Raw genomic sequence first — 25349 nt, 5'->3', positions numbered from 1 at the left:
GGGATTTTTGCTCACCGTTCTTGTGATCATTTTGACCCCACAGGGTGAGATCTTGCGTGGAGCCCCAGATCGAGGGAGATTATCAGTGGTCTTGTATGTCTTCCATTTCCTAATAATTGCTCCCACAGTTGATTTCTTCAAACCAAGCTGCTTACCTATTGCAGATTCAGTCTTCCCAGCCTGGTGCAGGTCTACAATTGTGTTAGTGGAGTTTGGAGTGTGACTGTTTGAGGTTGTGGACAGGTGTCTTTTATACTGATAACAAGTTCAAACAGGTGCCATTAATACAGGTAACGAGTGGAGGACAGAGGAGCCTCTTAAAGAAGAAGTTACAGGTCTGTGAGAGCCAGAAATTTTGCTTGTTTCCACCATAATTTGCAAATAAATTCATTAAAAATCCTACAATGTGATTTTCTGGATTTTTTTTCTCATTTTGTCTGTCATAGTTGAAGTGTACCTATCATGAAAATTACAGGCCTCTCATCTTTTTAAGTGGGAGAACTTGCACAATTGGTGGCTGACTAAATACTTTTTCGCCCCACTGTGTGCATCGGTTGGTCACAGATACCTTAAAAAAAAGGTAGTGGCTTGGATCAGACATCCAGTCAGTATCTGGTGTGACCATTTGCCCTATGCAGCGCGACACATCTCCTTCGCATAGAGTTGTTCAGGCTGTTGATTTTGGCCTGTGGAATGTTGTCCCACTCCTCTTCAATGGCTGTGCAAAGTTGCTGGATATTGGGAACTGGAAAACGCTGTGTAAATGGGTGCTGCTCAATGGGTGACATGTCTGGTGAGTATGCAGGCCATGGAAGAACTGGGACACTTTCAGCTTCCAGGAATTGTGTACAGATCCTTGCGACATGGAGCCATCCATTATCACGATGAAACATGAGGTGATGGATGAATTGCACGACAAGGTGCCTCAGGATCTCGTCACCTCATCTTTGTGCATTCAAATTGCCATTGATAAAATGCATTTGTGTTTGTTGTCCGTAGGTTATGCCTGCCATACACGTGGTCTGCGGTTGTGAGGCCGGTTGGACGTACTGCCAAATTTTCTAAAGTAACGTTGGTGGTGGCTTATGGAAGAGAAATTAACATGACATTTTCTGGCAACAGCTGTTGGACATTCCTGCATTCAGCATGGCAATTGTACACTTGCTCAAAACATGAGACATGTGGCTTTGTGTTGTGTTGTGCACATGTTAGTGGCCTTTTATTGTCCCCAGTACAAGGTGCACCTGTGTAATGATCATACTGTTTAATCAGCTTCTTGATAATCCATCCACCTTACAGGTGTGACATATCTTGGCAAAGGAGATATGCTCACTAAACAGGGATGTAAACAAATTTGTGCACAAAATTTAAGAGAAATAAGATTTAAGTGCGTATGTAATATTTCTGGGATCTTTTATTTCAGCAAAGACCGACCTATTAGATGAATTGTACACATGACACCATGACATAGTAAACAACAACAAAGTAAACAGTAACAGAAGCATGTGGACAGAGAAAGAGCGTGGTCATGTTGCACCGTGCTGCTTTATTTATGAAGAGCAGACAGTTTGATTTGATCTGATATCAACGGGCCAAGCCAAGAGAAAATACCATATGCTGCTGGTTTATCACAAGTCCAAATGATTATTAGTATGAATTCTGGATTAGAAAAAAATAAACATAAGAGACAAACATGTAAAACCTTTTTTTCTACAGACTGGAAATACCTCATGAAAGACAATGTATGTCAACCACTATGTACAAAAAAAAAATATCAATAATATATTTATATTTTCTATACCCACTAAAATATATAAAAAGAAGCAGCTATGTCTTCTGAGGAACTCGTTTCTTTCGTCAAAATGTTTTTCTGAAACAGTTTTTTAAATATCCTTCAGCTGTAAATGTGAAAACGCAAAGAGAAAATGAAACGTAAATAAATTAAAAATATATAACCCCAAAAATCTGTTAATTATTTCTGTGTGATGCTGGAATACTGCAGAGTGTGAGGAGAAAATTGACAACAAGCTTCTCCAGTGGATCGATAAAGTTTGTTTGAAGATTTAAAATTGGATTTGAAACATTCATTCATCCAAAAGTTAGTTCTCAAGTGTGTCGTTTGTTGACGACTTGAGAGTACAAAGATACAGAGACACAGCTCCATGACATAAGATGCAAGCTACAGCCAGAGATAGAAGAGAAGGGCACTTTTACATTGAGCGACCCAGGTGGACCTCCATGGCCCAGGGAGCCCCAGGGACCCAGTGAGGGCTGACCTGCCAAGGGAGAGCGCCTCGGCCTGGGCAAGGGACAGTCTGGAGAGTCCTCGGGTTAGCAGCCTTCTGGTTGTCCCAAAGTTAGATTCACAGTTGATTCCCCAAACTGCCACCCATTTGTGGAAGATTGGAAATATATTTTTTAAGGATCAAAGACTAGAAAGAAGCACGGGGGGTTCTTTCTTAAATACAAAAAGTGTCTGTGTGGTTGTGTGTGTGTGTGTGTTTCCTGTGTGAACATTAACATACATACCGTAGTCTATTGGATGTGGCATCTTGACAAGAGAGCATTAACGTCCTGAGATATGTACACTTCCAGAGGGCCTCTGAGTGATAAAAGTGTTTATCTATATAAAATGAAAAAACAAAAGAAAAATATATTCATATATTTATATCTATGCATCTGTGTGAGGGAAAAGGTTGGGCCTAAGGGGAGATAGGGATACAATACCCATACAGTGTTCTGTTAGGAGGGACTAGACCGAGGCAGAGCTAGTATCCGTCCATTCGTCTTTCCCCCGTTCATGTGTGTGTACGGGACGTGTTCCTCGTAGCTGTTTTGTCTCAACCCCAGCGATGAACCCGCTTCGTCCCTCTCCGAGCTGTGGTCTCCCCTCTGAGAGTACGAGGAACTGTGGTCCCCTCTCTGGGAGTAGGAGGACGGGTCCAGGGGAATGCTTTCCATGTTGTCCATGTCTAGGTCAAAGTCCTCCTGCTCCTGAGGCTTGTTTTCCTGACTGTAGTAGAAGGAGACCTCCTGGAAGGACTGGTGAAGGTCCTCGTGGAGCATTTCGATGATCTCCTGGAAGCTGGGACGCAGCTTGGGGTTATACTGCCAGCACATCGACATCAGGTCGTGTCTGAATAGCAGGAGAGAGGAGTTGCTGTTACATCTTATAGTTGAGAGCTGATGTTCGTTGTCGTTGAAACACGATTTCATCAATATCACACACAGAAGTGTAATCCATGTTCCATACAGTTCCCTTCAATAATTATTAATCTTGTTATGACCAGTCACAGCTGGACATAGATATGTACAGTATGGAGGTGAGACTTACAGCCGGTCAGCACAGTTGTCTGGTCGGTCCAGAAATCCTCCGTCCATGACGAACTTCAGGACCTGCTCGTTGGACAGGCCCTGGTATGGCTGCTCCGCTAGGGTACTGACCTCCCACAGCACCACACCAAATGACCTGGAAGAGAGACACAAAAACATAGGAGAGAGAAAAAAATCACTGGCAAGGAAAAACTCCATAGGTAGATAGGTAGGGAGAAAATCTTGAGAAGATCCAGATTCTGTCCATCTGGACCAGGCAACTCCAGTCCTCGGGGGCCTGATTGGTTTCACACTTTTGCCCCAGTCCCAGCTAACACACCTGACTCCAATAATCAAATAATCATGATATTCAGTTTAGAATGCAATTAGTTTAATCAGCTGTGTTTACTAGCGACACGATGGTGATAGGCCTGATCACCGACGACAATGAGACAGCCTATAGGGAGGAGGTCAGTGACCTGGCAGTGAGGTGCCAGGGCTACAACCTCTCACTCAACGTCAGCAAGTAGTGTTAAGGAATTTATTGTTCTGACCTCAGTTCGGTTTCATTTTGGTTATTACAAAAATAATCACGGTTTTCCATTTAGGTTTCGATACATGTGGGTTGAATGCTGTAACACAGAATAGAACAATAAAAGTCCCACAGTTGTCACTATTACTGCTTATCACTTATTAACATTACTTTAATAAAATATTTGTTTTATTTGATTACTATTACTTTACTCCAAGTCAACTCATAAAGTATAGAGCTGCTGCCTATACTGTCTGACAAAAATCACTATTTTAGGAGTGCTGAATACCAACTTTCAATCTTACAGTGCCTTGCAAAAGTATTCATCCCCATTGGTGTTTTTCCTATTTTGTTGCATTTACAACCTGCAATTTAAATTGATTGTGAAATGGACATACACAAATAGTCCAAATTGGTGAAGTGAAATGAAAAAAATGACTAGTTAAATTAGATATATTTTTTTAAATACATGGAAAAGTGGTGAGTGCATATGTTTTCACCCCTTTGCTTTGAAGAAATGAATAAGATCTGGTGCAACCAATTATCTTCAGGAGTCACATAATTAGTGACATAATTAAAGTCCACCTGTGTGCAATCTAAGTGTCACATGATCTCAGTACATATACAGTTGAAGTCGGAAGTTTACATACACCTTAGCCAAATACATTTAAACTCAGTTTTTCACAATTCTAGTAAAAATTCCCTGTTTAGGATCACCACTTTATTTTAAGAATGTGAAATGTCAGAATAATAGTAGCAATAATGATTTTTTCAGCTTTTATTTCTTTCATCATATTCCTAGTGGGTCAGAAGTTTACATACACTCAATTAGTATTTGGTAGCATTACCTTTAATAGTTTAACTTGGGTCAAACGTTTGGAGTAACCTTCCACAAGCGTCCCACAATAAGTTGGGTGAATTTTGGCCCATTCCTCCTGACAGAGCTGGTGTAACTGAGTCAGGTTTGTAGGCCTCCTTGCTCACACACACCTTTTCAGTTCTGCCCACAACTTTTCTATAGGATTGAGGTTAGGGCTTTGTAATGGCCACTCCAATACCTTGATTTTGTTGTCCTTAAGCCATTTTGCCACAACTTTGGAAGTATGCTTGGGGTCATTGTCCATTTGAAAGACCCATTTGCGACCAAGCTTTAACTTTCTGACTGATGTCTTGAGATGTTGTTTCAATATATCCACATAATCTTCCTTCCTCATGATGCCATCTATTTTGTGATGTGTACCAGTCCCTCCTGCAGCAAAGCATCCCCACAACATGATGCTGCCACCCCCATGCTTCACGGTTGGCATGGTGTTCTACGGCTTGCAAGCCTCTCCCTTTTCCTCCAAACATAACGATGGTGATTATGGCCATACAGTTCTATTTTTGTTTCATCAGACCAGAGGACATTTCTCCAAAAAGTACGATCTTTGTCCCCATGTGCAGCTGCAAACCGTAGTCTGGCTTTCTTTATGGCGGTTTTGGAGCAGTGGCTTCTTCCTTGCTGAGCGGCCTTTCAGGTTATGTTGATATAGGACCAGATTTACTGTGGATATAGATACTTTTGTACCAGTTTCCTCCAGCATCTTCACATGGTCCTTTGCTGTTGTTCTGGGATTGATTTGCACTTTTCACACCAAAGTACGTACATCTGTAGGAGACAGAACGCGTCTCCTTCCTGAGCGGTATGATGGCTGCGTGCGTGGTCCCATGGTGTTTATACTTGCATATTATTGTTTGTACAGATGAACATGGTACCTTCAGCCATTTGGAAATTGCTTGTGGAGGCCTACAATTCTTTTCTGAGGTCTTGGCGGATTTATTTTGATTTTCTCATGATGTCAAGCAAAGAGGCACTGAGTTTGAAGGTAGGCCTTGAAATACATCCACAGGTACACCTCCAATTGACTCAAATGATGTAAATTAGCCTATCAGAATATCCTAAAGCCATGACATTTTCTGGAATTTTCCAAGCTATTTAAAGGCACAGTCAACTTAGTGTATGTAAACTTCTGACCCACTGGAATTGTAATACAGTGAATTCTAAGTGAAATAATCTGTCAGTAAACAATTGTTGGAAAAGTTACTTGTGTCATCCACAAAGTAGATGTCCTAACCGACTTGCCAAAACTATAGTTTTTTAACAAGAAATTTGTGGAGTCGTTGAAAAACAAGTTTTAATGACTCCAACCTAAATGTATGTAAACTTCCGACTTCAACTGTACCCCTGTTCTGAAAGGCCCCAGAGTCTACAACACCTCTAAGCAAGGGGCGGCACCATGAAGACCAAGGAGCTCTCCAAACAGGCCAGGGACAAAGTTGTGGAGAAGTAAAGGGTTCTGTCGTAAAAAAATATCAGAAACTTTGAACATCCCATGGAGCATCATTAAATCCATTATTAAAAATTGGAAAGAATATGGCACAACAAACCTGCCAAGAGAGGGCCGCCCACTAAAACTCACAGGCCAGGCAAGGAGGGCATTAATCAGAGAGGCAACAAAGAGACCAAAGATAATCCTGAAGGAGCTGCAAAGCTCCACAGCGGAGATTGGAGTATCTGTCCATAGGAGCACTTTAAGCCAATACACTCCACAGTGCTGGGCTTTTCGGAATAGTGGCCATGTGGGAGACTCCCCAAACATATGGAAGAAGGTACTCTGGTCAGATGAGACTAAAATTGAGCTTTTTGGCCATCAAGGAAAATGCTATGTCTGGCGCAAACACAACACCCCGAGAACACCAAGCATGGTAGTGGCAGCATCATGCTGTGGGGATGATTTTCATCGGCAGGGACTGGGAAACTGGTCAGAATTGAAGGAATGATGGATGGCGCTAAATACAGGGAAATTCTTGAGGGAAACCTGTTTCAGTCTTTCAGAGATTTGAGACTGGGATGGAGGTTCACCTTCCAGCAGGACAACGACCCTAAGCATACTGCTAAAGCAACACTCGATGGGTTTAAGGGGAAACATTTAAATGTCTTAGAATGGCCTAGTCAAAGCCCAGACGTCAATCCAATTGAGAATCTGTGGTATGACTTAAAGATTGCTGTACACCAGCGGAACCCATCCAACTTGAAGGCGCTGGAGAAGTTTTGCCTTGAAGAATGGGCAAAAATCCCAAGTGGCTAGATGTGCCAATCTTATAGAGACATACCCCAAGAGACTTGCTGCTGAAATTGCTTCAAAAGGTGGCTCTACAAAGTATTGACTTTGGGGTGGGGGATAGTTATGCACGCTCAAGTCCTGTTTTATTTGTATTATTTCTTGTTTGTTTCACACGCAAAAAATATTTTGCATCTTCAAAGTGGTAGTAGGCATGTTGTGTAAAATCAAATGACACAAACCCCCAAATTTTCAGGTTGTAAGGCAACAAAATAGGAAAAATGCCAAGGGGGGTGAATAGTTTCGCAAGCCACTGTAGATCAGGGTTTCCCAAACTCGGTCCCGGGGAAAAAATGAACAAAATGGAATTCAAATAATTGAACAGGCGTCGGTCAATTAGTTGTTTAAAACTTCTTAGAGATAGGGGGAAGTATTTTCACGTCCGGATGAAAAGCGTGCCCAAAGTAAACTGCCTGTTACTCAGGCCCAGAAGCTAGGATATGCATATAATTGGTAGATTTGGATAGAAAACACTCTAAAGTTTCGAAAACTGTTAAAATAATGTCTGTGAGTATAACAGAACTGATTTGGCAGGCGAAACTCCGAGGATAAACCATCCAGGGAGGATAAAAATTGAGGTCATAGTATATCCCAATAGTTTTCTATGGGAATCCCTATTTAATAGGAACCTGGTTTCAGTTCCTATGGCTTCCACTAGATGTCAACAGTCTTTAGACATTTTTTCGATGTTTTTCTTTTGGGAAATGAAGAAGTATGGCTGTTCTTTGTAAGTGTCACTCCAGGTGGAGTCTAATGTTTGGTGAGCGTGAACTTGAACTCGCTTCACGTTGTTTTTTATCCGGTATTGGAATCAGTTTATCCTGTCTTAAATTTTATTGGTTATTTACATTTTAGGATACCTGAGGTTGGATTAGGAACGTTGTTTGAAATGTTTGGACCAAGTTTACAGGTAATTTATTAGATACTTTGTAGTCATGTTGGGCGAGTTGGAACCTGTGTATTTCTGAATCAAACGCGCCAAATAAATGGACATTTTGGGGATATAAATAAGGAATTTATCGAACAAAAGGACCATTTATGGTCGAAAATCTGACTATCTTCTGTAGTTTGAATTTGGCACTCTGCAATTTCACTGTATGTTGTCAAATGGATCCCGCAAAAAGGGATTGGCGCGCGAAGGGTTAAAATCGGAAAAATAACTAGAAAATAGTTTCAGTTAATCGCTCAGCACTATCAGCAAGACAAAGGAGCTGATTGTGGACAACAGGAAACGGAGGTCCGAGCACCCCCCATCCACGTCGGCTGTACTGGAGCGGGTCAAGAGTGTCAAGTTCATTGGTGTCCACCTCATTAAGGAATTAACATGGTCCACACACCAACACAGTTGTGAAGAAGGTGTGACAATGCCTCTTGCCCCTCAGGAGGCTGAAAAGATTTGGCATGGGCCCTCAGATCCTCAAAATGTTATAAAGCTGCACCATTGACAGCATCTTGACTGCCTGCATCACCACTTGCTACAGCAACTACTTGGCAAGGCGCTTACATGCCATCCGAGCTCTCTGCCATCCAGGACATTTCTACCAGGCCGTGTCAGGGGAAGGCCCTAAAAATTGTCAAAGACTCCAGCCACCCTAGTCATAGACTGTTCTCTCTGCTACTGCATGGCAAGCGGTACCAATGCACCAAGTCTGTAACCAACAGGACCAGTAGAGGCTGGTGGGATGAGCTATAGGAGGATAGGCGCATTGTAATGGCTGGAATGGAATGAATGGAACAAAGTCAAACGTGATTTCCATATGCTTAATGTGTTTGATACCGTTCAATTTATTCCATTCCAGGCATTACAATGAGCCTGTCCTCCTTTAGCTCCCTCCTCCAACCAGCCTCTACTGATCAGGACCCTGAACAGCTTTTACTCCCAAACCACAAAAGCCAATTTATGCTTGATCCAAAAATGGAGGCATGCAGAGGCAAAATGGAGATCTGTACCGCATCGCTGTGCGCCTCCCAAATTTTGTAACGATGCAAAGGGCTCCGTATATGACCCAGTGACCTGATTGGTTAATGGTAGGTGGGGCGGGAGGTGCTGTATAAACACAAACTCACCTCCTTGACACTTTCCTTCACAACAACTATGCTCAACGGCTCTGCGCTGCTCCGTAAAGCGCGAGAAGTATGAATGCCCTGATGTCTGCAGAGGCCATATCACCGCAAATGCCGCACGGCCAATGCAGATGCCGGATTGACCATGCAGGGCCTTTACGACTGCTAAATAGTTAACCAAATAGCTACCCGGACTATCTGCATTGACTTCTTTTGACTCATCACATACGCTACTGCCACCGTTTATTATCTATCCTGTTGCAGAGTCACTTTACCCCTACCTATATGTACATATTTACCTAAATTGCCTCGTACCCCTGCATATCAACTCGGTACCCCGTAGATCATGGACAAAAATATTGGCACCCATGTACTTTTTTAAAGTAACTAAAAATAAGTTGAAATTTAACATTTTTGGTCTCCACAATTTTTTATTGTTAATATTACAGAACCTTTGTTTTTGATTCAGAACGTAATATATCCATTTAAGTAAGAAATGCCATTGACAAAATAATTCACACCCTAGACTTAATATTTGGTAGCACAGCCTTTGGTCAAAATAACTGCAATCAAGCGCTTCCTATAACCATCAATGAGCTTCCTGCACCTCTGTACTGGCAGTTTGGCACACTCCTCTTGTGCAAACTGATGCAGCAGTTATCCCAGATTAGAAGGGTGCATTCTCCTAACTGCTGTTTTCAGATCTCTCCATGTTTTCAATGAGATTTAGATCTGGACTCATTGCTGGCCACTTCAGAACAGTCCAGCGTTTTGTCTTGAACCATTCCTGGGTGATTTTTGAAGTGTCTTTGGGGTCCTGCTGGAAGACCGATGACCTTCGACGGAGACCGAGCTTTCTGACACTGGGTACGACATTGCGCTCCAAAATACCTTGGTATCATCCTGATTTCATGATGCCATGCATCCGTTCAAGGTGCCCGGTGCCAGAGAAAGCAAAGCAACCCCAAAACATCACTCAACCTCCTCCATGTATGACTTTAGCGAAGGTGTTCTTTTCTTTGAAAGCTTAATTTTGTTTTCTGTACTTTACCAAAAAGCTATAATTTGGTCTCATCTGTCCACAGGATGTTCTCTCAGAAGGATTTTGTCATGTTTAGGTGTGTTTTGGGAAATTGCAGTCAGGCTTTCTTATGTCTTTCTCTCAGCAGTGGGGTCCTCCTGGGTCTCCTACCATATAACCCCCTTTCATTGAGTTGGCGACGGATGGTGCGAGTTGAAACTGTCGTACCTTGTGTGTCTGAAGGTCAGCTTGAATCTGTGTGGCATTTGACAGAGGTGCTTTCTCCAACATTCAAACAGTCCTTCGCTGCAATCTTCCATCAAATTATCTTGGGGCCACGTCCAATGAGGTTGGCTACAGTGGCATGGGCCTTGAACTTCTTGATAACATTACATATGGTGGAAACAGGAACATCAAGGTCTCTGGAGGTGGACTTGTCCATGCTTGGCTACAATCTTGTGTCTGACCTCATCAGATAACTCTCTGATTTTCTTTATTTTGTCCATTCTCATTGCGGTAAACACAGTGACACAAACCAGGAGAATGAGTCCTCTTCTCTATTTAAACTGGTTGAATATGTGACGTTTATACTGCAGGCACCTTCAACTCACCACAGGTGAGTTCAAGTCCAAAGTAAATGAGAATCACCTGCTTGGAATCTAATTATTTCTAACTACTTCTAGAAGGTGCCAATAATATTGTCTGGCTCATTTGGGGGAAAGGGGGATACCTGGTCAGTTGTACAACTGAATGCGTTTAGCTGAAATGTCTCTTCCGCATTTAACCCAACCCCTCTGAATCAGAGAGGTGCGGGGTGCTGCCTTAATTGAAATCCACGTCGTTGGCGTCTGGGGAACTGCCTTGCTCGGGGGCAGAATGACAGATTTTTACCTTGACAGCTCGGGATTTGATTCAGCAACCTTTTGGTTACTGGCCCAACGGTCTAACCACTAGGCTACCTGCCACCCATTGTAGGAATTCTTTGTGGAATTAGCTAAGATTTAGTTAATTTTTTGTTTTGTTCAACTGCACACTGAAGACATAAATATATGGATACCAAAATATGTTTTAATTTAAACAGTTTCCTGAAAGAAATGGTGCATTGTTCGAAAAAAGTGCAAGGGTGCCAATATTTTGGCCACGACTGTATATAGCCAAGTTATCGTTACTCATTGTATATTTGACTCATTGTGTATCACAGACAGTGTCAGCAACCCCACACCATCACAACTCCTCCTCCTCCATGTTCACCTACTCTGCGTCTCACAAAGACACAGCGGTTGGAACCAAAAATCTTACATTTGGACTCATCAAACCAAAAGACAGATTTCTACCGGTCTAATGTCCATTGCTTGTGTTTCTTGGCCCAAGCAAGTCTCTACTTCTTATTGGTGTCCTTTAGTAGTGGTTTCTTTGCAGTAATTTGACCATGAAGGCCTGATTCACGCAGTCTCCTCTGAACAGTTGATGTTGAGATGTGTCTGTTACTTGAACTCCGTGAAGCATTTATTTGGGCTCCAATTTCTGAGGCTGGTAATTCAAACGTATCCTCTGCTGCAGAGGTAACTCTGGGTCCCCCCTTTCTGTGCGGTCTTCATGGGAGCCAGTTTCATAATAGCACTTGATGGTTTTTGCGACTGCACTTGAAGAAACTTTCAAAGTTCTTGAAATTTTCCGGATTGACTAATGATGGACTGTCGTTTATCTTTTCTTATTTGAGCTGTTCTTGCCATAATATGGACTTGGTCTTTATAAAAATATGACTATATTCTGTATACCACCCCTTCTAGAAGGTGCCAATAATATTGTCTGGGTCACTAGACAACTGATTGGCTCAAATGCATTAAGAAGGAAATAAATTCCACAAATTAACTTTTAACATGGCACACCTGTTAATTGAAATGCATTCCAGGTGACTACCTCATGAAGCTGGTTGAGAGAATGCTAACAGTGTGCAAAACTGTCATCAAGGCAAAGGGCAAAGCTACTTTGAAGAATCTCATATATAAAATATATTTCTATTTGTTTAACACTTTTTTGGTTACTACTTATGTGTCATTTCATAGTTATGATGCATTCACTATTATTCTACAATGTATAAAATAGTAAAAAAAAAAAAAAAAAAACCTTGAATGAGGACGTGTCCAAACTTTTGACTGGTACTGTGTATAGATTTCCCTCTCTGCATTGATGCGTCACTCCCTGATCTTTTTCACCTGTCTTTTGCTTGTCTCCACCCCCCACCAGGTGTCTCCCATTTGTCCCCATTATCTCTTAGTTATTTATTCCAGTGTTTTCTGTTTGTCTGATACCAGTTTGTCTTGTCCCATCAAGTCTTACTAGCGTGTTTTCCCATTTCCAGCCTTGCTAGTTTCTGTTTTCTAGTCTCCCCGGTTCTGACCATTCTGCCTGCCCTGAGCCTGCCTGATATTCTGTACCTGTTCATTGCTGCCTTGGATTTCGGACCATTCTGCCTGCCCTGAGCCTGCCTGCCGTTCTGTACCTCTGACTTACTGACCTCTTCCTGCCCTCGACCTGACCTGACCTGGCCTGTCCCCTTGTATAATAAATAAAAACAGTGACACCACTTCGGCCCGTGAGGACTGCAGTTGCCCATCCCTGCTTTCGACAGTCGGCAAGCATTCACACAGAGAAAGACAGACAAACACAGTCAGGTGTCCTCACCAGCAGTCTGAGTTTGCAGTGAACACTCCATCCTTCAGAGACTCAGGAGCCATCCAGCGGACAGGAAGCAGACCCTTCCCTCCCTTCCTGTAGTAGTCTGTCTCATAGATGTCTCTGGTCATGCCAAAGTCTGAAGGAGTGGGGGACAATTAAAACACAACCCACAGATCTGTTATGACCCTATCAAAAATATTCAAATGGTATTGTTTGACTTTGTTTTAACTATATTAACATATTAAACGCTTAATAAGGGTGCATTTAACTGATTAATGTATAGTCCGTAGAAACAGTACAACTGAATTTGTTCGACTCCCCTCCTTTAAAAGTAAGGTGGTGAGTTGCCATACCTCCTATCTTGACAGTCAAGTACTGTCGGCCATTTGTGTGTATATATAATGGAGCTGGGCGATATGGACAAAAAGTCATAACGCGAAAAACGTAACTATTTTGCTCGATAACGATAAATACAACAATACATTTTGTTTTTAATGGACAGTTACTTTACATTAGCGGCAGGGCTCTATACATATTTTTCCCAGTGCCAAGTAAGACAACAGATGGTAGCCTATGATTAAAAAAGCTATTTCATCTAACATATCCACGGAATGCATGATTTATATTTTTAGGTGCCACGGGTCAAAATAGGATCCAGAATGATCATATTTATCTTTGGGTGCTTCAGAGAGGAATTTGCAGACATCTTTGTGGCCTAGGCTATATTATTCACCGCCTGAGGAAGTGGGAACTCAAAACACTTAGCTTACTCTAAACATGATTTTTTTGCTGGATAGCCATGTAGACTAATTGATTAATCTATTAGTAAATGTAATGTTGTACAAAACCTTTCCAGCACTAGGCCTAGGCTACTTGATGTAGGTCTATTTACCACAAGTGGAGCGCTCCACTCAGCTCCACAACAAAACCCATACTAAATAAAGTGGTGCTATGAACTCAAAATATATCAATTATACACTCACAGAAAGCTGTGACTCTCCTCTCTGTAACTAGGACAACGGTAGTTGCTTTAAAAACTGTATTTTTCCCGCAATTTTCCCGCAATTGTATTTTGAGCAACGATCAAATTCTCAGAATCCATTTCGCCCTCGTTCGTGCGCAGTCGGGAGAGGGAGTGAGAGTGGCTCGCTCACACAGCAGCCAAAGGGAAACAGGCAGATACTTTCATAACAGGAACAAACAATAATGCATAGGCTGTTGACCAAATAATGGGTTTAGAACAATCTACAGGAACGTTGTGTAGCAAAATCACAAAAAATGACCGTCATAAGCAAAATAAAGTAATGTTGATCATTTTTGGTTTATCATCCCAGCTCGTGTATATATGTGTAGTCTACCTCCTATCTTGACAGTGAAGTCCTGCGCCACCATGCAGTTCCTAGCAGCCAGGTCTCTGTGGACAAACTTCTTGGCGTTGAGGTAGGCCATGCCGTCTGCTATCTCTGCTGCCATCTGAATCATCTCCTTCAGAGTGGGGGGCGGGCGCCCTGTAGGGTTATTCTGTAAAAAATAAACAATAAAACATTTATTAATACGAGGGCTATTTTACAAAACATGGGGGCCACAATAATTCTAGGTTGCATCCCAAACGGCACCCAATTCCGTATAGCGTGCACTACTTTTGACCAGGGCCTATAGAGCTCAGGTCAAAAGTAGTGCACTATATAGGGAATCGGGTGCAATTTAGTCTCGCTCTGGCCATCAGAGTTGGTCAGTCAGCCAGCTAGAGACAGTGCAAGACTAGTCTGGTTTCCAACAAGACACAAGGGGGCAGTAGAGTGTGTGTGTGTATGTACCTCTGAGTCAGGGCGGAGGCAGCGCAGGTAGCTCTTCAAATCACCGTGTGTCATCAGCTCCATGACAACAAGAGTAGGCTGGCCCTTAGAGACCACACCCATCAGACGCACCTGAGGGAATATTTTGTTTACCTTACTTGCTTTGATTCTTGAACTGTGGCAGCTACCAACCTACTTTTTGAAGACAATTCTACTATTCACGATCATGGTATGTGGTGGTCTCACCTTCCTCACCAATAGTTTGTGTCGGGAGGCTAGCGTCAGTCTGTTATGTCCGGAGTATTTATCCTGTCTTATCCAGTGTCATGTGTGAATTTAAGTATGCTCCCTCTAATTCTCTCTCTCCCTCTCCTCCCAGAGGACCTGAACCCTGGGACCATGCCTCAGGAACTACCTGGCCTGATGACTCCTTGCTGTCCCCAGTCCACCTGGTCGTGCTGCTGCTCCAGTTACAACTGTTCTGCTTGTGGCTATGAACCCTGACCTGTTCACTGGACGTGCTACCTTGTCCCGGACCCGACTCTCTCTCTCTACCGCACCTGCTGTCTCTAACTGTGAATGCTCGGCTATGAAAAGCCAACTGACATTTACTCCTGAGAGTACACCTGCCGCACCCTCTACAACTACTGTGATTATTATTATTTGACCCTGCTGGTCATCTATGAACATTTGAACATCTTGGCCATGTACTGTTATAATCTCCAACAGCCAGAAGAGGACTGGCCACCCCTCATAGCCTGGTTCCTCTCTAGGTTTCTGCCTTTCTAGGGAGTTTTTCCTAGCCACCATGCTTCTACACCTGCATTGCTTAATGTTTGGGATTTTAGGCTAAGTTTCTGTATAGTACTTTGTGACATTGGCTGGTGTAAAAAGGGCTTTATAAATACATTTTATTGATTGATCCTTATTACAAGCTGCTAAATGACAAAAATGTAAACGTAAGGTGGCATCCCCTTTAACCTCTGTAGGTCTCTTACCACATGGTGGCAGGTGAAGCCCTTCATGACGGAGGCCTCGTTGAGGAACTCTATTCTCTCTCTCAGACTGGCCGACTCGTTGACCGTCTTCACCGCCACGCTTGTCTCCGGCTCGCCCTTCACAATGTCCTTGGCGATGCCCTCGTAGACCATGCCGAACGAGCCCTGACCCAGTTCACGCAGGATGTTGATCTTATCTCTGCCCACCTCCCAGTCGTCTGGCTCGTACACTGCAGATCACAACACACACACACACAGCCAATGGCTGGACACTACTAGACAGTAACAATCAAGTCTTGTACATTCTACATCTCTGATTCGCATAGACATCCACCATAGTGCTAATGTTGTGACAGCTAGTATGTGTCAGTTGTCTATTTACATGGTACACTAGTTATAACATCAAAATCCAGTCAGCTATGCTTTTAAACAGGTGTATTCACAAAGGTCAGCTGAGAACAAAGAATATTATCATAATGTGTCCTTACTGTCAGCAGCACTAAGGTACTCTGGGTTGGACGATGTGTAGAGGGGTCCAGAGGGGCCCTGGGTTTGCCTTGAGGGAACACAAGGAGGTAGGGGTTAATAATATATCATGATTATACACTTGAGTGCTCAAAACATGACAGACTGACCAGATGAAAGCTATATGATCCATTATTGATGTCACTTGTTAAATCCACGTCCATCAGTGTAGATGAAGGGGAGGAGACAGGTTAAGGATTTTTAAACCTCGAGACAATTGAGACATGGATTGTGTAGCATTCAGAGGATGAATGGACAAGAAAAAAAGATTGAAGTGTCTTTGAACGGGGTATGGTAGTAGGTGTCAGGGTGCACCGGTTTGAGTGTTTCAAGAACTGCAACGCTGCTGGGTTTTTCACGCTCAACCGTTTCCAGTGTGTATCAAGGCTTGTAAGTAAGCATTTCACGGTAAAGTCTACACTTGTTGTATTCCGCGCATGTGGCAAATAAAGTTTGATGGAATGGAAATTTAGACCACTATTAGTTGAGTCATGTGTTAGTGCTGTGCTGTAACAAAAGCCTATAAATACTACTGGTGTAATCCTACTAGTCAGGAGAGAAGCTTTGTAACACTACGTACCTTTTCTTGAACAACAGACTACACACCAGGCCGATTCTTTCATAGACAGTCGGGTTGGCTGTAGTAAGATAGACGTGTAGTAAGCATAATACTCACTTCTTCTTGAACATGAGGAATCCTCCCGCTGTCATCAGTATCAGCAAAACGATAAAAATGACTGAACCAATGATAATCTTCAACATATTGGATGGATCCACCCCTAAAAACACATCGCCATGGAGAAAGTCAGTTATGGTCACATACAATTATCTTCTTAATTTGACTGTGCCTCGCTGTGCTCTAATGTTTAGGAGATTTAGGCCAGGTTTCTGGTCCTGCTAATGTAAAAGCTGCATATACAACTTATCTTTGATTGATTCACTGATTGGTCAAGTGGTCTGTGTGTCTCTTACGCAGGTCTTCTACGTAGAAGTGTGTGGGGTCAGTCCAGGAGCCGTTTCCTGCCAGCGAGGTGGCTCGGATCCTCACGGTATAATTCCCAGGATGCACCACTCTCAGCTTGCAGCCCCCCGACTGCTGGTACATCTTCCTGGACACACAGTGGTGCAGCTCCTAGAACAAACACACACTTTATTTTCATTTATCTGCGTTGTAAGAGGAGAGGAATTGGAGGGGACAGGAGAAGGGCTGAATAAGCCACTTAAGATATATATTTTTTGTTGATTGATTGAGAATAGGAATTGATAAAACAGGCCATGCGTAATAATAGACTTAAGATTGGGTGCAAATAGAATAGAATGTCTGTGTGAATCAGATGTGTTTTGAAATCATTGCATATGAGCCAATAATAAAACTAATGACCTGATTTGAGAAAAACATGTTTGTGCAATAACTATTACTTGAGAACCACCGGAGTGATTATGTTGTTTTCAACATCAGCGATGACTATGGCCTTTGCAGCGTTTCCATGGTAACTAAAACACAGCGCTGATGCAACATTGGGCTATTATTACTTTTCCATTAACGGTCCTATTCACTAAATGAGAGCACAGAGAGACTGTATTATATTAAGTGAGACTATAGGGCACATCCAGTGTTCAGTATTTGTCTGTTTGTGTGTGCGTGCATGCATGCGCTTGTGTGTGTTTATGCTTGTGTACCTATGTGTGTTTGCATACGTGTGTGTGTGTGTGCGTGTCTGCTTATGTGCCTGTGTGTCATGTATGAGAGCTCTCACCTCTGTGTCTCCCAGTCTCTTATAGTTGACTTCATACAGGATGATCATGCCGTTGGGGGCATTAGGCTCAAGCCACTTAATATGAACTGTGTACTCAGTCACGTCATAGCTGATGGGCCCCACTATGTCATCTGCTTTGTCTGTAGACAGGATACACAAGGTTTTAAAATGGCCTCATTACTATCCTACTACTACAAACATCCTTGGTCTAGAAATACTGTGCAAAGGTAGACAAGAAATCATCATGTTAAACTGGTTTATTACTTCTTACAGTGGTTTCTTAAAGGGATACTTTGGGATTTTGGTAATGAGGGCCTTTTTCTACTTCCCCAGAGTCGAATTCACTTTTTATGTAAGCAGATACCACGGACTTCCAGTCATTGCGTTAACGCTAGTTAGCATTGGCTTGCGAAACTATGTCCAACTTTCTTCATACTGGACACAGAGACATCAAAATGGAATCCATGAGTTCATCTAACTCTGGGAAAGTAGATAAAAGGCCTCATTACCAAAGTATCGCTTTAAGTAGTGGGTGTGCGTGTATGTGTAGTGTGCTAGTATGTAGATAGCCTCACCCTCAGGCATGGTGCGAGCTGAGACGAAGGCTGCCATACTGCAGCGTGAGGGGTCTGTGGGGTGGTTGCAGGCCAGCACATCGATCTGGTACGAGGTAAAGTGTCGGAGGCCGGAGATGACCGTAGACTCCTTGGAAAACACTGTCAGCTGGATTTTAGTGCTCTCCACACCATTTGCATCGTCACTGTCTGGTCCGCGGGTGGCGAAACCTTCGGACAGGGTGGTGGGAGTCGCCGCGAATGACGGCAGCGTCTGATTGGCTACGCCCATGGCGGAGCGGCGCTGTCTTGGTCTTGGAGGGAATGAGGGATAATCAATTAATTAATCAAATCAATCATTTATTTTATTATAACTATTTGCTATATACACTGCTCAAAAAAATAAAGGGAACACTCAAACAACAATGTAACTCCAAGTCAATCACACTTCTCTGAAATCAAACTGTCCACTTAGGAAGCAACATTGATTGAAAATACATTTCACATGCTGTTGTGTAAATGGAATAGACAACAGGTGGAAATTATAGGCAATTAGCAAGACACCCCCAATAAAGGAGTGGTTCTGCAGGTGGTAACCACAGACCACTTCTCAGTTCCTATGCTTCCTGGCTGATGTTTTGGTCACTTTTGAATGCTGGCGGTGCTTTCACTCTAGTGGTAGCATGAGACGGAGTCTACAACCCACACAAGTGGCTCAGGTAGTGCAGCTCATCCAGGATGGCACATCAATGCAAGCTGTGGCAAGAAGGTTTGCTGTGTCTGTCAGCGTAGTGTCCAGAGCATGGAGGCGCTACCAGGAGACAGGCCAGTACATCAGGAGACGTGGAGGAGGCCATACAACCCAGCAGCAGGACCGCTACCTCCGCCTTTGAGCAAGGAGGAGCAGGAGGAGCACTGCCAGAGCCCTGCAAAATGACCTCCAGCAGGCCACAAATGTGCATGTGTCTGCTCAAACGGTCAGAAACAGACTCCATGAGGGTGAGGGCCCGACGTCCACAGGTGGGGGTTGTGCTTACTGCCCAACACTGTGCAGGACGTTTGGCATTTGCCAGAGAACACCAAGATTGGCGCCCTGTGCTCTTCACAGATGAAAGCAGGTTCACACTGAGCACATGTGACAGACGTGACAGTCTGGAGACGCCGTGGAGAACGTTCTGCTGCCTGCAACATCCTCCAGCATGACCGGTTTGGCGGTGGGTCAGTCATGGTGTGGGGTGGCATTTCTTTGGGGGGCCGCACAGCCCTCCATGTGCTCGCCAGAGGTAGCCTGACTGCCATTAGGTACCGAGATGAGATCCTCAGACCCCTTGTGAGACCATATGCTGGTGCGGTTGGCCCTGGTTTCCTCCTAATGCAAGACAATGCTAGACCTCATGTGGCTGGAGTGTGTCAGCAGTTCCTGCAAGAGGAAGGCATTGATGCTATGGACTGGCCCGCCCGTTCCCCAGACCTGAATCCAATTGAGCACATCTGGGACATCATGTCTCGCTCCATCCACCAACGCCACGTTGCACCACAGACTGTCCAGGAGATGGAGGATGCTTTAGTCCAGGTCTGGGAGGAGATCCCTCAGGAGACCATCCGCCACCTCATCAGGAGCATGCCCAGGCGTTGTAGGGAGGTCATACAGGCACGTGGAGGCCACACACACTACTGAGCCTCATTTTGACTTGTTTTAAGGACATTACATCAAAGTTGGATCAGCCTGTAGTGTTGTTTTCCACTTTTTTTTCCACTTTTTTCCATTTTGAGTGTCACTCCAAATCCAGACCTACATGGGTTGATAAATTTGATTTCCATTGATCATTTTTGTGTGATTTTGTTGTCAGCACATTCAACTATGTAAAGAAAAAAGTATTTAATAAGAATATTTCATTCATTCAGATCTAGGATGTGTTATTTTAGTGTTCCCTTTATTTTTTTGAGCAGTGTATATATATCACACCATTATGTTGAGTTTATTGCTACTGGGTAGGTTGCTGAGTCGTATTCAGAAGGCACTAAACGAAATGAGGATCCATTTAGCCTTGAAGAAAAAATAACTGTTGCGTCCCAACAGTCTCTCCTTCCTCCTGAAGTGTGCACTCGTTCACTACTCCCCATACATTTCAAAGCATGCCCGCCAGTGTAGACATGGGCTAGAAAAAGTTTCCATGTCAGTCATTTCTTTTCAAATCCATGAACACCGGGAGAAAGGAGAGATTATTGGGACGCAACCCAGCCCTGTGTTATTCGAGTTGGATGATGTGTGTTGCTGGGGAAACAGTATGCAGGTAAAGATCGCTCAGCTTGTCTGACAACAGGAAGGGAAGGGATGGCGGTACAAATGATGAATGACGACAGCTTACCTAAAACACATTGTGAATGTGTGTGTGTTAGAGGTCGACCGATTATGAATTTTCAACGCCGATCCCGATTATTGGAGGACCAAAAATGGCCAATATCGATTAATCGGATGATTTTTATATATATATTTGTAATAATGACAATTACAACAATACTGAATGAACAATGAACACTTTTATTTTAACTTAATATAATAAATAAATAAAATCTATTTTGTCTCAAATAAATAATGAAACATGCTCAATTTGGTTTAAACAATGCAAAAACAAAGTGTTGGAGAAGAAAGTAAAAGTGTAGTATGTGCCATGTAAAAAAGCTAACGTTTAAATTCCTTGCTCAGAACATATGAAAGCTGGTGGTTCAATATTCCCAGTTAAGAAGTTTTAGGTTGTAGTTATTATATTATAGTTATTTTAGGAATTATGACGTGTCGACTATTTCTCTCTATACCCTTTGTGTTTCATATACCTTTGACTATTGGATGTTCTAATAGGCACTTTAGTATTGCCAGCCTAATCTCGGAAGTTGATAGGCTTGAAGTCATAAACAGCGCTGTGCTTCAATCATCGCTAACGCAGTAAGGTTTGAATGAATGCTTACGAGCATGCAGCTGTCTATCACCGGTCAGTCTGACTGCTCTATCAAATATCAAATCATAGACTTAATTATAATATAATAAACACAGTAATATGAGCCTTAGGTCATTAATATGGTCAAATCCGGAAACTATCATTTCGAAAACAAAAAGTTTATTCTTTCAGTGAAATACGGAACCGTTACGTATTTGATCGAGCGGGTGGCAACCCTAAGTCTAAATATTGCTGTTACATTGCACAACCTTCAATGTTATGTCATAATTCTGTAAAATTCTGGCAAATTAGTTCGCAATGAGCCAGGCGGCCCAAACTGTTGCATATACCCTGACTCTGCGTGCACTGAATGCAAGAGAAGTGACACAATTTCACCTGGTTAATATTGCCTGCTAACATGAATTTCTTTTAACTAAATATGCAGGTTTAAAAATATATACTAATGTGTATTGATTTTAAGAAAGGCATTGATGTTTATGGTTAATGCACTTGTGTTATATCATCACCCGTTGGCGAAGTTGAAGTAGGCTGTGATTCGATGATAAATTAACAGGCACCACATTGGTTATAATCAACGCAGAACAAGCTAGTTAACCTAGTAATATCATCAACCATGAGTAGTTAACTGGTGATTATGTGAAGTTATCTTATAAAAAACATTCTAAGTTTAATGCTAGCTAGCAACTTACATTGGCTCCTTGCTGCACTCGCGTAACAGGTGGTCAAGCCTGCCACACAGTTTACTCGTGGATTGCAATGTAATTGGCCATAATCGGCGTCCAAAAAGGCAGATTACCGATTGTAATGAAAACTTGAAATCAACCTTAATTTATTGGCCATGCCGATCGGTTGACCTCTAGTGTGTGTACATGATGTGTTATGTTATGTTATGTATGCTGGTTCTTTTGTACCCTGATTACACAATTAACAAATTATAATTTATACAATAAAGACTGACTGATTGATTTATCAATCAATCAATATCAATCAAATGGATTATATAAAGTCCTTTTTACATCAGCAGTTGTCACAAAGGGCTTATACAGAAGCCCAGCCTAAAACCCCTAAGAGCAAGCAATGCAGATGTAGAAGCACAGTGGCTGGGAAAAACTCCCTAGAAATGCAGGAACCTAGGAAGAAACCTAGAGAGGAACCAGGCACCGAGGGTGGCCAGTCCTCTTCTGGCTGTGCCGGGTGGAGATTATAAGAGTATATGGCTATTAAAGCCAGATCGTTCTTCAAGATGTTCAAACGTTCATAGATGACCAGCAGGGTCAAATAATAATCACAGTGGTTACAGAGGGTGCAACAGGTCAGCACCTCAGGAGTAAATGTCAGTTGGCTTTTCATAGCTGAGCATTCAGGTCAAGACAGCAGGTGCAGTAGAGAGAGAAATAGAGACATTTGTCCTTGATTGATTGACTGAGGTAGATGTCATACGTACTTGGGCTCGAAGACCTCGTTGTGAATGTAGTTCTCGAAGGTCTTGCGGTACTCTGAGTCCTCTGCCTCCTTCTTCAGCTGTTTGTCTGTTTTGGGACAGGCACAGCAGCGGCCACCCTGCCCCTCATCCTCAGTCTGGTTCCACTTGGCCTCCTCATCACTGTCCACTTGGGTGGGCACCCGTGACGGCAGCTTCATACCTGAAGGGAGGGAGGGAGAGACAGAGTCAGAGGCAAAGACGGACAGTGACACAGAGAGAGAAATATACATACAAAGATGGAGACAGGAGGAGACATACAGAGAGAGGCAGACAAAGATGGAGACAGAGACAAGCGCACAGAGACAGGCACACAGAAACAGGCACACAGAGCCGGGGGAGCCTGTCATTAATTGTCAGCAATATCTTTGCTGGTTGATATACACCTACTCTGACATTATTCCCCTACAGACTAGTGTTGTCTAGACTCCTGACTGTTTGGGCGAGTGAGTGGGAGTAGAGGAGGAGAAGACGTTAAAGTAGAGCATGTGTGTGTGCCACAGAGTGAGTGGCTGCCACTTGTTAGAAGGCCAAATCAGGTAAAGAACTATTCCATCCACCTCAATCACAGAACTTCACAGTCTCGCACACCCTGACCTTTCAACAGGGTTTTCCAAGTACATGGAGTAACACATAGAAAACATAGCCAGCCAGGGTGTTCCAGACTGGGGTGAATTTCTTTTGTAGAACGAGCTCTGTTTTGGTGGCCTCTGGTACATTCTAATGCCTTGATTCTATTCGAAATACACAACTAAATCATTGAATACTTTAACAACTTTTACCTCCCAGATTGGTAAAATTAGGTGTATTATTGAGAAAAAAAGAAGAGACTTCACAATTAAAATGACTGAAAATGTATGAATTCAGCGTGTTAGTTGTTTTGGATATTGTAGGCCAGTGGTATTCAAAGTCGGGGTCGCGGGGAAATTGCAGCCTTTTTAGGTGGGGGGGACAAAAAATTAAGAGTTCAGATTATTTCATGGGACAATATACAAATGTTATTGAGAGAGATCATTTGAAAAATGTAACTTTATTGGGTAAATGTATTGGACATGAATGATTTGGAAAGGCACACACCTGTCTATACAAGGTCCCACAGATGACAGTAATGTCAGAGCGAAAACCAAGCCAGGAGGTCAAAGGAACTGTCCGTAGAGCTCCGAGACAGGATTGTGTCATGGCACAAATCTGGGGAAGGATACCAAAAAATGAAGGTCCCCAAAAACAGAGTGGCGTCCATCATTCTTAAAGGTAAGAAGTTTGGAACCACAAAAAAATAAATTCCTAGAGCTGGCCACCTGGCCGAACTGAACAATCGGGGGAGAAGGGCCTTGGTCAAGGAGGTGACTAAGACTGGGGTGACCAGTCAGGATCGAGGGAAAGATGAACAGAGCAAAGTGCTGAGAGATCCTTGATGAAAATCTGCTCCAGAGCAGAGAAGGTTCACCTTCCAACAGGACAATGACCCTAAGCACACAGCCAAGACAACACGGGAGTGGGTTCGGGACAAGTTTCTGAATGTCCTTGAGTGGCCCAGCCAGAGCCCAGACTTGAACCCTATCGAATATCTCTGGAGAGACCTGACGATAGTTGTGCAGCAACGCTCCCCATCCAACCTAACAGAACTTGAGAAGATCTGTAGGGAGGAATGGGAGAAACTCCCCAAATACAGGTGTGCCAAGCTTGTAGCATCATATCCAAAAAGACTTGAATCTGTAATCACTGCCAAAGGTGCTTCAACAAAGTACTGAGTAAAGGGTCTGAATACTTGCGTAAATGTGATATTTCTAAAAAACTGTTTTTGCTTTGTTATTATAGGGTATTGTGAGTAGATTGAGGGGGAAAAAACAACTGAATCCATTCTAGAATAAGGCTGTAACGTAACAAAATGTGGAAAAAGTCAATGCGTCTGAATACTTTACGAATGCACTGTAGTCCGAAACATTTGTCTTTCAATTTAGTTTGTGTCAAAAACCTAGGAAGAAAGGATGTTCTGTCATGTAAACATAGATTCCCTGTTAAGAAACTATTTGGGGGCCTCCCGGGTGGCGCAGCGGTTAAGCTGTGCCACCAGAGACTCTGGGTTCACGCCCAGGCTCTGTTGTAACCGGCCGCGACCGGGAGGTCCGTGGGGCGACGCACAATTGGCCTAGCGTTGTCCGGGTTAGGGAGGGTTTGGCCGGTAGGGAAATCCTTGTCTCCTGTGGCGGGCCGGGCGCAGTGCGTACTAACCAAGGTTGCCTGGTGCACAGTGTTTCCCCCAGACACATTGGTGCGGCTGAATTCCGGGTTGGATGCGCGCTGTGTTAAGAAGCAGTGCGGCTTGGTTGGGTTGTGTATCGGAGGACGCATGACTTTCAACCTTCGTCTCTCCCGAGCCCATACGGGAGTTGTAGCGATGAGACAAGATAGTAGCTACTAAACAATTGGATACCACAAAATTGGGGAGAAAAATGGGTAAAAAAAAAAACAAACACAAAAAAAGTATTAAAAAAAGAAACAATTTGGGGAGG

General features: G+C 43.1%; 2 protein-coding genes across 4 annotated transcripts in view; both read right to left on the bottom strand.

The window, feature by feature from the left end:
- The window catches only part of LOC110508311 (rho guanine nucleotide exchange factor 18), a 40492-nt gene extending 37869 nt beyond the window's left edge, over positions 1–2623 (bottom strand). Inside the window, exon 1 of the mRNA XM_090225765.1 lies at positions 2530–2623. The gene's annotated coding sequence lies outside the window, so the exon portion shown is untranslated. The remainder of the gene's footprint in view (positions 1–2529) is intronic.
- The window catches only part of LOC100136604 (insulin receptor), a 140039-nt gene continuing 116086 nt past the window's right edge, over positions 1397–25349 (bottom strand). The window contains exons 12-25 of one of the 3 annotated variants that reach the window (XR_005040201.2): positions 22801–22999; positions 18421–18713; positions 17846–17985; positions 17061–17220; positions 16765–16867; positions 16052–16119; positions 15564–15793; positions 14587–14697; positions 14128–14290; positions 12776–12905; positions 3335–3469; positions 2728–3136; positions 2530–2623; positions 1397–2382 (exon numbers count right to left, since the gene is read on the bottom strand). Coding sequence is in view for 2 of the 3 variants with exons in the window: in XM_036966058.2 (XP_036821953.1) it covers positions 2743–3136; positions 3335–3469; positions 12776–12905; positions 14128–14290; positions 14587–14697; positions 15564–15793; positions 16052–16119; positions 16765–16867; positions 17061–17220; positions 17846–17985; positions 18421–18713; positions 22801–22999 (2126 nt within the window). In the remaining variant the exon portion in view is untranslated. Of the gene's footprint in view, positions 3137–3334; positions 3470–12775; positions 12906–14127; positions 14291–14586; positions 14698–15563; positions 15794–16051; positions 16120–16764; positions 16868–17060; positions 17221–17845; positions 17986–18420; positions 18714–22800; positions 23000–25349 lie in introns of all 3 variants that reach the window. The other 2 variants (XM_036966058.2, XM_036966057.2) reach the window with 2 other exon arrangements.

Source organism: Oncorhynchus mykiss, chromosome 28, assembly GCF_057628025.1.
Source record: "Oncorhynchus mykiss isolate SJ-2025 chromosome 28, ASM5762802v1, whole genome shotgun sequence".
Taxonomy (NCBI): domain Eukaryota; kingdom Metazoa; phylum Chordata; class Actinopteri; order Salmoniformes; family Salmonidae; genus Oncorhynchus; species Oncorhynchus mykiss.
The sequence above is the reverse complement of the archived record's forward strand: the minus strand, read 5'-3'. Positions and strand labels throughout refer to the sequence as shown.